The sequence below is a fragment of the Pagrus pagrus genome, assembly GCF_965226575.1.
Source record: "Pagrus pagrus genome assembly, chromosome: 24".
NCBI lineage: Eukaryota > Metazoa > Chordata > Actinopteri > Spariformes > Sparidae > Pagrus > Pagrus pagrus.
Genome location: NC_140206.1, coordinates 19,668,654 through 19,683,780, shown reverse-complemented (window position 1 = coordinate 19,683,780; position 15,127 = coordinate 19,668,654). Strand labels below are relative to the sequence as shown.

Genomic DNA, 15,127 nt, shown 5'->3' with positions numbered 1-15,127 from the left:
ATCATATTTATTGATAATTATTAAAGGTAAACTCCATGTGAACAGATAGGGCATGCAGGAGCTGTGCTGCAGGAGCTAGGCTGCCTATGTGAATACACATATGCGAGTGAGTAGCAGCAGCTCAGCAATATAGCCACCACGCACTGCACAAGTTTCCAGTGTGGCCAGGCGGTTAGGGCTGCTCCATGTGAATTTCTGACACAGTCACAAGCGATATCGGAATCCTAATAAGACTCCTTTAATATTCTGAAAACCTATAAACCGATAAAAAAGTATCTGCTAATAGTTAATCAGATCCAATATTCATATTTTATTATACTCCCCCTTACTTTTATTTAAAGGATTTTATCTATGAACAACTATGTACAGTCACCATTATCAAAACAGCTTGTGTTGACTCTTTCTTTCATTTGTGTGTGTGTGTGTGTGTGTGTGTGTGTGTGTGTGTGTGTGTGTGTGTGTGTGTGTGTGTGTGTGTCATTTTTTTTTACCTGTTTTGGGATAATGTCAGGCAACTCCACTCGTCGACTTGGTGATAAGCTTTGGCCACATTTAATATCCCTCGGTTTTAACACAAACTCTGAGTCGTAATCTGATGAGTTCTCTTCACCTCTCCTTCTTCTCTTCTTCTTCTTCTTCTTCTTTCCTGTTGATTGCCGCTTGTTGCACCTGGACTTACTCTCAGTATCCACACCTGGACAAACAGTTCAGCATGTGTCAGCATAGCATGTTTTGTACAACAATTAATAACTGTATTTCTGTGTATGCAGTAACTGTTATAGGGTTGGGTAATGTTTACAGATTATCATATGATAATGTCGATAGTGAAACACTGCAATGGATGATGATATCGTTGTGTGTGTGTGTGTGTGGGGGGGGGGGGTATTAATTGGCATTTTTATTCGTTGCCATTTGAGCCCATTCACAACAACAATCCTCTCCCGATCCTCACCTGCTCTTCACTGTAGTTGCTGCTGCTTCCCACTGTCATTCTAATAAACCTGCAACTTACTCACCCAGCTGAGAAAAGCTCCCTTCACCAGAGAAGGGAGAGGGCAGATCAACTCGCATTGCACCACATACTGCAACTGTCATTTACCTCAAGATTCCACCATGCACGTCTGCGTCCTGTTACCGTCACAATGCAGCCGCTGGAGCTGATCGCGGTTGTGCTAGACAACAAGCGTTTCATACACAAGCCTTTTTTTTATGGACGCGGAGAGAAGCCGTTTCAAGCTGCACAGTGCAGATCGAGCCAGGCAGGAAGTCAGACAATGGGACAGCATAGTGCATCAAAATAAAAACCACTCTGCACAATTGGGATCTACAGCACAACAAATTTGAACTGAACACAATCCGAGCAGCTCAACAATATCAGGCAGTCATGACGTTTGGCCTCTGAAATGCTACCAGTGGGGTATGAAGCCGTGTGGAGGACAGAACAAAGACAGAAATCATAGAGATGTGACCGGTGGAAACAAGGCATGAGTTGTGTTCAGCCTCTGAAGCCTGAAACAAAGTGAGGAAGCTAAGAAATATAGTGCATATGCCAATGCTACAATTGACAGAAACACACTAACAGCAGCATGCGGGGGAAAAAAACGTCACTGCCACCAGTGTAGCCGAAAATTTCAGTTCACCTCACTAGGTGGGTTTAATACGAAAATGAAAAAAAAGATCAATGAAGCAGAATGTATATTTTCTCAGACATGTCAAAAACATCACTTCGCTAATAACTCTGCTATTAAATCGCAATGTTACGATGTAGAGATCTCAGCGGTGAATGACCGTCAGCATTCTACGATGGCCGATGCCATTGTCCATCAGCCCCACCCTTAGCTGTATAAGCAGTTTATATGATTTAGGGGTCTGGGGAATATGTTGATGTGGGCGGGGAAATTGGTTTGTTAAGGTGTACATCAACAACAACAAAATAACCATAAACATGTGGCTGCAATTTATATTAAACCAACTTGTTGACACAGCTCCTGTGTCTACAATGTGGTGCTGGAGAATACCAACTAATTATACATGATATTACAGCATATTTTGCAGGGTAGCTATTGAGCCATTTCACCACACCCATGCGTTAGACATAACTTTTCACCAGTTCCGACGTGTGTGCTTTCAAGCATCTATTGACCCTGACAACTGCAAATTATTTGTAAGTAATAACAATTCCTTGCATACCCATAGAGCCTTTGCACCGACCTACTAATAATTCCTTGTATCCCTTGTAAATAATGTCCTTTAAAATTTCCTGTACAAACAACAACTGAGGACAACAATGATGTAACAATGTATCATACTGCAGAAAACCACTATTTTCAAAGTATGGTATAGGTACCACCAGTGGTATGCAAGCTCCCTCTACTGGCAAAAAAATCCTAGAAATATTTTTTGTACATGAAATAAGTTTTTAAAACATATAATGCAATCAAAATGCATAGTCAAGTTCATGCACATCACAAGCACATACAGCATCCCTGACCTATTACAAGCTAAACTCAAACTGTGAAGGCAAGATAATAAGCAGAGGTTTAATGATAGGTTCAAGATCAAATGTGGCTAGAAATAATAACTATCAGGAAAAGAAGTACGGAAAAGGAGGAGAATATTATGAGCAGCTCTGTTGAAATTGAAGTTGACAACAGTGAATCAAGCATGACTGCTGGTGGCTACTTACACAGAAACATTCACAGTACCTGCTAATGTTAGCAGCAAACGGTGCAAAACAGGAGATATGACTCAACATCTGTCATAATGGTGGTACTTGAGAGAGCCTAACATTTTTGAGGTGGTATGCAAGAAAAAGTTTGAGAAAGCCTGACATAAAACAATGAGAAAGACTTACCTTGATCCATATTCGCCTCTTTTGGTGTTCCTCTTCTATGGAGCAAAGATAAAACCTGAGTTAGGCACAGTTAAAAAGTGGGTATTAATAATATAAAATAAAATGGCAGGTAACCAACTTTTTTGTCTACAATGAAAGACAGATTTAAAAATAAACTCAACCACTCACTCACCCGGTTTCACATTGTAAGGCCCATGATGCACTGGGGAACTACCCATTAGAGGTTAGAGCTTCTTGTAGTGTGTCATTTTGATGGACAGGCAGGTCTGATTGATGTGATTTTATAGAATTAGAGAATTACAATAAAAAAAATAAATAAACCATTTACAAAAAGTCAAACTGAACTCCATTGACCTGCTAGTTGAAGTTGTAAACATTAACACCCGCTTTGACACGAGGGGGAGGCGCTGGCCTTTGGTTAGTGAGTAGATAGAGTGCTCATTAAAGAGTCCTAAAACCCGGAAATCAGTTAGCATTTTTGCATTTCCAGTTCCCTCGTCTCAAAGTCAATGGACTTTTTGAGGTGGTTTTTTCGCTGAAATGCCTGAAATAAGGTCTGTGGTTACCACAGGCTATGCAGTTTTACATGTTTTGCTCTATGACATAAAATACATCATGAAATGCCCCATAATTGAATAAAAGCGCTTACTTACAAACAGGGGTTGCTAACAAGTGCCTACGTGAGACCACCGAAGTTGTCAGAGACATTTAACATCATCATGCTGAACACGGAGACTCATCTACTCACTAGTCCGTCTTTACAGTCATACTTTAGTTGCAAACTAATCTAACTCTACCTTTACAACTTCTAGATCAATTTATAAAAGACTTGTATAGTAATTGTGTATATAGTAAACTTACTGGTGGTGATGTTTAAGTCATGAAACCACAATGTGGTGATTTCATTTAGGCTTCTAAAATCACAAAAGTGGCGCTCATTTGCCAAGATTATCTTACTGAACAAATGGTTTCTTATTAAGTCCCATTACTTTTTACATGCACTCTGTCCAGCAGAACCAATTTCCACAGACCACATTTGTGCCTTACTGGACCTCTGTCTGACAACCACCTACTTCCAGTACAGTGAAGGTGTCTACAGACAGAAGCACGGCTGTGCCATGGGCTCACAGTGTCTCCAATAGTGACCAACCTCTACATGGAAGAAGTGGAGAGCAGAACCTTGATTACCTTCAAAGGAACTGCTCCTAGCCACTGGTTCAGGTATGTGGACAACACCTGGGTCATTATCAGAACAAGGGAAGTAGAAGCCTTCACAGAACATATAAATGCTGTGGACAATAACATCAAGTTCACACGGGAAGATGTCAGAGGAGACAGTCTGCCCTCCTTGGACTGTGCAGTACACATTGAAGAAGACAGAAGCCTCAACATTGAGGTGTACAGAAAACCTACACACAGATCAATACTTGCTGTTTGACTCTCATCACCCACTGGAGCACAAGCTGGGGGTCATCAGAACCTTAAACCATCAGGCTGAGACCATGCCCACTAAGTCAGAGGGGAAGGAGAAGGAACAGAAGCACATCAGGGGAGCACTTAAAACCTGTGGCTACCCAAACTGGACATTTGTCAAAACAAAAAGATCCAGAGCAGACAGAGAGGAGGAGACGAGAAAACGTAACAACATGGTCATTCCTTATGTCGCAGGAACATCTGCGAAAACTCAGAGGATCTTCAATAAACATCATATCCCTGTTCACTTTAAACCTACCAACACACTGAGGCAGAAACTTGTCCATCCTAAGGACAAAACACCCAGGCATAAACAGAGTAATGTGCTGTTCAATGCAGCCAGGACTGCACAGATTTGTACATTGGGGAGACAAAACAACCTCTCCATTAAAGAATGGCACAACACAGGAGGGCCAACTCTGCAGGTCAAGACTCTGCTGTCCACTTACATCTGAAGGAGGAAAATCATTCCTTTGAGGACAACAAAGTAAACATCTTGTCTAGAGAAGACAGATGGTTTGAAAGAGGAGTGAAACAATCCGTCTATGTCAAACTGGAACGACCGTCTTTGAACAGAGGAGGTGGCCTAAGACATGACTTATCACCCACCTACAATGCAGTACTGAGTTCTCTCCCCAGACAGCTTAACAGCCATTCACACCTGGGCTCACCTAGCCTTAGCAATCGACATGAAGGCCGGTTGGGTCAACAACCCACAAGTAGCCCTAACAACCTTGAAACTCAGAGCTCCTTGACGACTCTGTAAGGACACTCCCACACAGAGTTTAAAAGCCTGCAACTCCCCTCCAGTTAGTTAGAAATTAAGAAGATGAGAGGTGAAAACATCTTCAAGAAACTGAAACTTGTCCAGTGGCCTACGAAACAGCACTTCGACATCTACTAAATACTGATTTGAAGGGGGTGAATACTTATGCAATCACTTATTTTACATTATATATTTTTAATTAAATGACATTACTTTGTAGAGATCTGTTTTCACTTTGAGATTAAAGAGTTGTTGTTTTTTTTTGTATGTTGACCATGATTCCATTTACAAAAGCAATATAATGATATACACATCATAATATAACAGTTTAGGGGATGAATACTTTTTATAGGCACTGTAAAGTGTGTTTACAGGTCTTGTGCCTCTCCCCTGGAAATTCAAAAAATGTGGTCAGGGCTTGCAGGGGGTAGTAACACACAAATTCACTTCTTCCTCCTGCCTCCAGCAGACGCAGTTGTCCCCTCCAGCCCCACACCACCACCACAAGTGCACACATAAACGCATAATACACACACAGACCAACATACTGTCAGCTAACATATTAGGAAGGGTCTAACATATTAGGATGGGTCGCCTCAAAGCACAGTTGAAGATGCCACAACTTCCCGGTCCAAAAACCCATTTTTGACACAAAAGACTCTTGAAATTCCCCCATAGTCTCCTTGAAAATATTCACTGGTTTTACACTCACAAATGTTGAAACACAATCTCAAACAGTGGTCACTGACTTGGTAGCTTTCTCTCCTGTAACTACACCTCTCAGTATGACAGGTCATAAAAATATAATATGAACGTGATATGACACGTTTTATAGGAATGTCAATATGATTTGAACATATCAGTGTTAGGCTGAAACATTAACTGCCAACATTTTATCCTGGCTACTGAGCTGTTAGGCATAGGCATTTTTATCCAACTACTCAATCACATCTTCGCTTATACTCCTTTCCCACAGTCTGCTGAGTCAGGAGACGTCAGTTTAATACGAAGGGGCAGGGCCTTGAGACCGACTAATAGCATAATTCAACTAGAATAGCCAGGTTTCAACCTGGAAAGTGCAGTCGCTATGCATATTTATAACACAATATGTAGAGCAGCACTCGCATGAAGTGAAGAGAAGGAACGTGCTAAGTATGGACAGAACTCTGAACTACACTGGATTCTCTACTAACAGAGTGACAGCTGACTCACATGAAGGGGTCCAATGAGGGTTGGTCAGTGTTATATAACCTACATCTTGAACGTACGTGTATGAAATGGTTGTATCCTAAATATCCTTTATAATCTATGATAATCTGGTCATGGGTCGCCCACCATGGCAAACGTAACAAGAGGAAACAGCCGCAGCGAAATTTCACCCCTCGCCGCATCTGAAACTTTCACACAGAGGAGGATGCAGAAAATTGGCGCAGGATCCCCGCACTCAAAGGGCAGTGTGAATGGGGCTACTGTGAACTAGGCATGCCGCAATTTAGGACCAGGGACTGGTAAAACGGTAAACCCCACCAATGATGTCAGGGCAAGGCTTTTTAGGCCCAAAGACAGGTAAAACTGGCACCAAATCATTTTTTAGGGGGAAAAAAATCAATAGCCCAATTCAAAACAAAGACAACTATGTTTTTTATTAAATTAAAGGTTTACAAGAATTTGGCTCTGGAATTTAGCCTTCTGAAGTTCCCTTAGGAAGTAGAGCCTTTTCTGTGCTCTTTAAAACATGGTGGTAATGTGTGATGACCATGATAGGTTCTCAGTGATGGTATTTCCGAGGAACATAAAACTGTAAAAATATTAGTCACATCTGTTACATACGTTCCACTACTATTATTGTAATGCATTACTACATACTATCCTTACCATTAATCACTACTACTGTTATCACTAGTAATCACATTTCCATGTGCATTTCATTATTATTGCTGTAATACATCTTTATGTACTTTCACTCCTGTCAACCATCGCTTATAATTGAATACATTGTGATCTCGTTGATCTGCTCTGTACACGCGACATCTATTGCACGTCTGTCCGTCCTGGGAGAGGGATCCCTCCTCTGTGGCTCTTCCTGAGGTTTCTTCCGCATTTTTTTCCCTGTTAAAAGGGCTTTTTTGGGGCAAGTTTTTCCTCACTCGAATCGAGGGTCGAAGGACAGAGGGTGTCGTCTCTGTACAGATTGTAAAGCCCTCTGAGGCAAACTGTGATTTGTGAATTTGGGCTATACAAATAAAATTTGATTTGATTTGATTTGATTTGTTCACCTGCTCCACCTCAGCTCCACTGATACAGACAGGGGTGTGTGTCTTTGCCTAAATCGACAATCAGCTGCTCGGTTTTGCTGATGTAGAGTAGTAGATTGGTCTCTGTGCACCACTTTGCAAAATTGTTGATTTCTTCCTGATATGAACTCTCATCACTGTTTGTACAGGCAGCAATGAGGGTGGTGTTGTCCACATTCTTCACTATAGAGTTCTTTTGATGTCTGGAAATGCATTCATGGGTGTACAAGAACAGGAGAGGGCTGAGCACACAGCCCTGGGGGCTCCGGTGTTGAGCACTAACGGTGGTGTGACTGCCAATCCGTACTGTTTGGGGTCTGCATGAGAGGAAGTCCAATATCTCATTGCAGTGAGTGTGGTCCTCAAGCTGATGCAGCTGTTGTTCAAGGTGTGCGGAGTAGGGCTGCCATGGTGACGAGATTTTTGCATCGACTAATAAGTGCATGACAACACCAGTAGTATCCATGACACCAGCTTTTTACAAGAAAAGTCACTCACTATCTGTAGAGCAGTGTGTTCATTTACTGCTAATGCAAACCTACGCTGCAGCATCACAATAAAAGCATTCAAATGCTGAATCACAAGTTGACTTTAATTTTGAAGGAAGGTAGGCACAGGAAATACTGTACATTTACCGCTGCTGTTCATTAAAATTGCGTCTACAGAGCAAAATAATGGTCATTTTCGCCATTTGTTGACAGCCGATGAATTTCAAATAAATCAGGGAGTTTTATACAGTCTGTGGGAGTAATGGAAAGGGAAAGAGCTGCTAGATCAGTGTTTCTCAACAGGGGCATTTTGAGAATGTTTGGGGGCACTGGAAGCAATACTTTTGAAAGGGGTGCGTGTTGAGGTGTTCTTGGGGGGTGTTTGCAAGTTTACAGCAGAAATTCAAGACAAGTTGAAACGTGCATCTACTTGCAAGAATGTGGTCTGCAACAACAGACGAGACGAGACGAGACGAGGAGAGGAGAGGAGAGGAGAGAGAGGAGAGGGGAGGAGAGGAGAGGAGAGGAGGGACGGGACGGGACGAGGTATTGTTTCATAGAAAAACAACTCTACTTAAGTGTTCCTGTCAGCTTTATTCAACGTAGCTTTGTGCTGACTTTACAGGAATGTATATATATTTTATAGATATATTCATCTATAAAACTTCACCAACATGGCCTTTACCGTGTTAACTCTCAAACCGTGGAGCAGGGAGTTTCCTCCTCTTGAAAGCATGAATTTGCACATAGCTTCAGTGCTGTTGGTGTTGAGATCCCTTATGTCTCCTCTTTGCCTTCTAAAAAATCTTTGCCACCAACTTTAACAGTTTTAATTGAGTTTGACCCTTTTCATTGGCTGGGAGTAAGTAGCAGGGCTGTTAAATCTTTCACATTCTCACAATTCAAATTCGACTCTGAGTCTTGGGTGTTGTTCAAAACAATTCACAAATCAATATCAATTATTGATTGCATTGCAGAAAAGGGGGCACTATTTTCAGTCTTTTGCCCCAGTATACTGTATACCAAACATTAATTGGTATCCTCAATTTACTGAAATACAATATGAGGCAATCTTTTTATTGGCCAGCCTCAGATACAGCGTTGTCTTGTCGATTTTAATGTCATTTTCATTAAAGAGAATTGTGCTTTTGTTTCAAAATAAGGATATTTCTAGGTTAACCCAAACTTTTGAGCAGTATTGTAATCTACAGAAATTATGTCAACTGTCTACACACACAATTGGTGTTTGAAGATTTTTGGGACCATGTGTGACCAGTCATATCCTGGAGCCTTGTTTAGGGATTGATACAAAATATTTGTGTGTATGGGGCAATGTATCCATATTTAGTCCCTAATATCAGGATCTGCATTGGCCCCAACAAAACAGTCAGACTCTACCATATCTGTTTTTCGTTTAAATGGATTATTCTAGGCATTTTGAGACATAGGGTCTTGTTCGCTGGTTTCACTGCTGCTAGGAAAATGATTTCTACTCAATGGAAGCCTCATCATTCTCTTAACATCAGAAACTAGATTCCTTTTTGGATGTAATATACATAGGGCTCTCCAGGAATAATTAAACTGCTGTTCTGTTAATGCTTGGTGTACAGCTGCTCTATATATGTATATGTGTCCTATCTCTTATAATCTGTGTAATGACCCCTGTTAAACTCTGTCTCACTCACATAAACACATTCTTTTTTCCTCGCAACTTAGTAGCTACACTCCACTCTATTGAAGAGATGCAGCTCTGTGGCATTATGGCTCATATATACAACCCAGTGTTTCCCTGTATGCATCTAGCAGCAGCGGTGGATGGGGAGGAGGACAGGAGAAGGGAGAGAGGAGAGGGGGACAGAAGAGAAGAGCAGTCTTATAACCTTTGAAAGTAATGTTATAATATGTTGCGCTATCACACTCCTATGAGTAAAGCATATAAAAGGAGAGAACTCAGTCTTATAACTCTGACAGGCTGGACACACTGGATGCCTGTGTGCTGCGTGGCGACTGCATTACTGAGCTGCTGCTGCTCATTCGCGTGTTTGTGTCCACATAGGTTGTTCACAATGTGCATACACTCCAATTTTATGATAAGAGAGGCCACTTTCAGTTATCTGAAACATTTCCATTAACGCAGTAATGTCACTACAGCAAATATCGTGGCACATTTAATAAGCAAAACAAAAAATTTTTGCTACTGAAATAAATATGTTTAGACAGGATCTCTGGATTAACCAGGACAGCTGCTTTACTCCTATTCTACTATGTGAATCTGGATGGTGTGTGTGATCTTTCGATGTGTAGAAGAACACAGAACATTTATTAACATGAAAAACAGAAAGGAAAATTAATTAATTAAGAGATATTTAAGAGAGATAATTAAGAGAGCCTAATTAATTAATTAATTAATTAGGCTCCTGTTTTGCTTTACAGAGTGTATGTGTGTGTAAATGGGCTACAACTGCTATTTGTGTTTGTATATGAACCTGGAGAAGTACCAGAGATAGACATTAGCCATTACTGCTGTGGTGTCTCCCTACAATATCTGCTTGTTTGAATGCAAGCTGTCCTAAGAGGTGAACAATTTTTACTCTCTATGAAGCGTTACTTTTGACAACAATGTCTAGGAAATCTGGAATAACGTGCAGTGGTCAGCTACTTCAACAAACTTAGACTTTGTCCATTCAAGCCATTCCTTAATGAAGAGTGCCCCCTGCCGTCTCAGGCACATTCACATTGCACAGATTCCTTTGGCTATTCAGAGGACCAAGACGTTCAACAAAAGTGAATTAAAAATTAGATCGATACTTGATTTTTGGGCCTAATGCTGATACCAATATTAGGAAGTAAAAAATTCTGATATCACTATGTCAGCTGATATACACACATTTTTGCAATGATCTCTCAAATGTGATTATCAAACATTTGTGAAAAAAGACATGTAAGTAAAGTAGGATATTTTACAGTTTAACTATAAACTGAATTGTCAAAAATAAATCAAAATAAAATCAGTGTACAGTAAATTTACTAGGAATTTAATAGTTGTAAATGATCCCAAGCATCTTTTTCTATATTATCATCTCTAAAGAAAAAACAAGTTTTCATATTTGTGCATATCATATACGCAGATACTGATATATCTGTAATTGGCCATTAGCAGCAAATAATATCGGCCAGGCTCTATCAAGAATAGTATAATTATCCTCAGTGTTCTATCGTAAGTGTGTCCCTTTAGATGGAGTTGTAGCAGCAAGGGTGTCACAGGCTAGAAAAATATTTGTACATTACATAAAGTGCATCTGGGCTCTCACCACGGAGATCACATCAGCAAATGTCACTTGAATATCTTGCAAACTGCAAGTCACTGATCTTTATCCAAGACAATGTAAAACAAAACGTACATGCACACGGCAAGGTAACACGGCACTTGTAAGGCAAGTGTTCCCAGCATAAGGTTAATAAGACACAAAAGATAAACATCTGCCAGTGCCATTTTATGTTCCAATTGGCAGTCAAGCAGGTAAATATTGTCCGATACCAGTTTCCGGCTGATAAATCGGTGCATCCCTAGTATGCATACATGCAAAGTACCTGTATATAGAAAATAAATACTGTCTATAAAATTTAGCCTATGGCAACAGAATTACGAATGTTTTTTTCTTTTTTAAAACGAACACAACGAACATGGCAGCAGCAGCACTCACTTCGACCTTTTGCCTCCCCTCAATTTACTATGATTCATTTGAATAGAGAGGAGTTTAATCTGTTAATTTATTGTGGATACATAACCACAAGTGATACTATTTTAACACCACTGACAACCATGCACCATTCAAGTTTCACCTTGGCAGATGTTTGGTTCCTCCCTCCAATTCCACCTCCGACTCGGAATTACTCTCCTTCTCTCGGTTCCTCCTCTTCTTCTTACTTTTGTGTTTTTTGTGCTTCTTTTGTTTCTTTTGTGAACTACTACTCCTTAAATCTTCTGGCTTGTTTGTCTCTGAAGTGGCTTCCTCTGCTCCAACCACTTTACTGCCAGCACCAAGTCCTTCAGAAGCACTGAGGGAGACACAGGACAAAAGAATTATTACTATTTATTTGTCATTTGTTATTCTCATTTGTTATCTTTACTGCCGAGCACAGCTTAAGGAATGCATTTTAAGGTTCCATCACAGGAAACCTGGGCTTGAAAGTGGAAATTAATTCAGAGGACTGACTAGCATAATTAGTATAAAGAGTATAAAGCGGTGTTTGCACCAAGCAGTCCAGTTCTGCTCAGATCAATCTGTTACACGTAAGAATGGTTATTTTGTGTTAACATTAACAAAAGTTGTGGATGGTATCAAGTTTTTACATTACCCTTCTGTTGAGGTACCTAGCACACTGATTTGACACTAAAAAGTGGAGTTAAAGCACTGCAGACTACTGATTAGTCAATCAAAACAAACCACGGTCATGTCATCATCTGTGCTTCTGTTTTTTTCAGCAGTCTTTTGTCTTGCTACCCAGAACTTTTTCTAACGTGTGTGGTCCAGCAAGAGAGAGCTGCAGAAAAGAGATTTGAATGCAAGCAGAGCCAAGGGAAAAAGGTTAGCAGTTTATATGTTGTCAATCAGTGGTGTACAGTGTAGGTCACAGTGTGTCGGTTAATAAGTGCAGCATTTTCATAACAGTTCAGTACAAATTTTCACTGTGTTTCCTAACTGCTGGATAAAGTGAAATGGGTTCCACCTGAAGCCTGGCCAGCCCGACCACCTCGCCTACATTTATGAGTACTGTCCGTGGAAGCAGTGTTTTCCACACATTGTGGTGGGCATTGTTGCAATGTAATTCGGTACCATGTTGATTTTGATAGTTTTGATAGAGGGTGCTTCGATTGATCAGACACCGATCGTTATCTGCTGATATCCATTCTAAATCTCAGATCGATTGTATCTATAAGGCTAAATTCAGACCAAATCAGGTGGTACAGTGGTGTGGGAGTGTCGCTCCAGGGTCCATGTGTGTGGCGCGTTGGGAAGCCCCCGCTGATCATTTTGCCAAAAGACCAAGCTGCTATGTTGTTATGCTACAAGCATGCTGGTCCTACTTGCAATCGTTTGTCCACATCGACGTATTAAAAATAATAGTAAACAACCAGGATGCCAGGCAGATTATTACTGTGAGTTTTAAACTGGGGCACAAGACCAAACCAAGTGATCACAAGTGAAGCACTGCCACAATCAAAATGGACTACCCTCATTAAAAGAATGGGAAGACCTGCATTTTTGCCAAACCATCTTATTCGATCTGAATTTAGCCTTAAGCCCGATCAGAAGACCCAATCAGATAAACACACAAGACAGTGGCTAAACTGCCACACTGTAGGAATCTGCTGCTCTCTCTTCTGGCCAAATCAGTATGGATTTTTGATGCCCTCTTGGTTTAACCGGTACAACATGTTTGCAAGGTCCTGCCAGCAAGCCTTTTTGACTGAGGGTAAAGATGGACCAGTACTGTGGAACACTTCTCATAGCGTTAGGTCTTGCCTTGAGTAGCCAGCCAGCGATTGTAAAGAGCACTGACACAGTGCTGTAGAGAGAGAGATAATAACTATAGTAACAGCATGAGAACACAGGCTATAATGTTGTCAGAAGTAGCTTAATTTATTATTTGGGATTGTCTGTTCATAATAAGTACATTTTCTGTCATCCCAGAGTGGGGAGACGACGGAATGCCCTGCAGCATGAGAGCACTTCTATGTCCAGTTATTTATCTAATTAATTATTTTTTTCATGCAAAATATAAACAGGCTTCCACTCATGTTAAATCAAAGGAAGAAAAACAAAAATCAATCAAAAAAACATGTGGGTAGATTTTAGGGCATGTCAAAATGTTGTCTTACATATGTACCCAGATAGCAAAATTGTTGTAGCTCAGATCTGGCACAACATCAGACACGTTCATCTGGCCTGCATACCTATTGCAACCAGAATCACACATTATGACTAGTGTACAACAATTTCCCCAAAACACAATCATTTTATAATAATTTTCCTTTCTGGCAATACTGGTCCGTGCTTGAAACGCAAAAAAGATCAGAACAGGACTCTGTATGGGTTCAAGGGGTAATGTCACCATACAAAAAGTGCTGCAAGTGAGACTATCAAGTTATCTCAATAAAACTGCTGAGTAAAACCCCAAACAGACTGAGACATTATGGTACATTTCCAGATTTGACAGGCTTGCAGGTCTTATTAAGTAAAGCCTGGAATTATTTTCTCATAGGAATGGGGAATTGATGGTGCACCAACACAACTTTTTTAATATTTACTTTTTAAGTTTATTATATCTGGCTATTCCTCAGGACGTACCATTTTATCTGAATGAGAAAATAACGTTACTTTATTTGCAAGAATGCCTGGTGACTTGTAAAATCTCAGGAGCATAACGTCACTCGAGTCGTTCTGTATGCATTATTTTCTCTGAAAGTGAGCAGAGATATAATCATTCTAGCGAGGGGAAAATACATAAAACTGATATATAATTATATATAATGCCGACAGTGACAGCCATGCATGCCCACAGTAAGTTAACCAGTAAGCCTGCCTGTATTCTACTTTATCTATCGTTGTTGCCAAATTAAATACAAACAGCACTGCTTTACCCACTTTACAAATGATCCTACTTTAAACTGGAGCTTTATTTACAACTCGCAAGCCCTAATAATAACATCGTTATCAATTGTGTCCCAACGTTTGAATGTGTAAATATAGCGTACACATAACTACAGCGGGAACCGGCCACTGAAGATGGAAAACTATTATGTTTGTTCGGTTCTATTTACTAGCCAGCTAACTGTATTCAACTATCAATGGGACGAATACACAACACAACAGTTACGTACGCTTTGTCTTCATTCTGGTCTTCAATTTCTCTTATTTTATTCAATATAAAGTCTTGGAAAATTTGCTCTATGTTGGCCGCCATGTTTGAGTGTGTATCTAATTGCATGTCCGGGTAGGAACTGTTTTATCTCCCCCATGTTCCGGATGTTGATGTGTGGAACACACTGCCTGCTTGTGCAGTGAACGACTGCGGCTCAAAATTGTGTGTGCCCACACAGGCAGCGTTGCTGCTGCAGGCCCTATCTTTTTTGCCTTCCATAACTATCTATAAATGTGATGATTTGATTTTCCTTTCTGTGGTGTGTTTTTTCCCATGTTGAAAAGGAGAGAAAGCTGGGGGAGGGCAACTTCGGAGGCGGATATTC

General features: G+C 40.5%; 1 protein-coding gene across 2 annotated transcripts in view; it reads right to left on the bottom strand.

Moving 5' to 3' along the window:
- sonb (SON DNA and RNA binding protein b) overlaps window positions 1-14,846 on the bottom strand; it is a 74,455-nt gene extending 59,609 nt beyond the window's left edge. The window contains exons 1-4 of one of the 2 annotated variants that reach the window (XM_084347021.1): window positions 14,762-14,846; window positions 11,719-11,934; window positions 2,855-2,889; window positions 492-694 (exon numbers count right to left, since the gene is read on the bottom strand). In XM_084347021.1, coding sequence (XP_084203147.1) covers window positions 492-694; window positions 2,855-2,889; window positions 11,719-11,934; window positions 14,762-14,844 — 537 coding nt within the window. In that variant the 5' untranslated portion in view covers window positions 14,845-14,846. Of the gene's footprint in view, window positions 1-491; window positions 695-2,854; window positions 2,910-11,718; window positions 11,935-14,761 lie in introns of those variants that run through there. The other variant, XM_084347022.1, reaches the window with a different exon arrangement.
- Window positions 14,847-15,127: the final 281 nt, after the last annotated feature.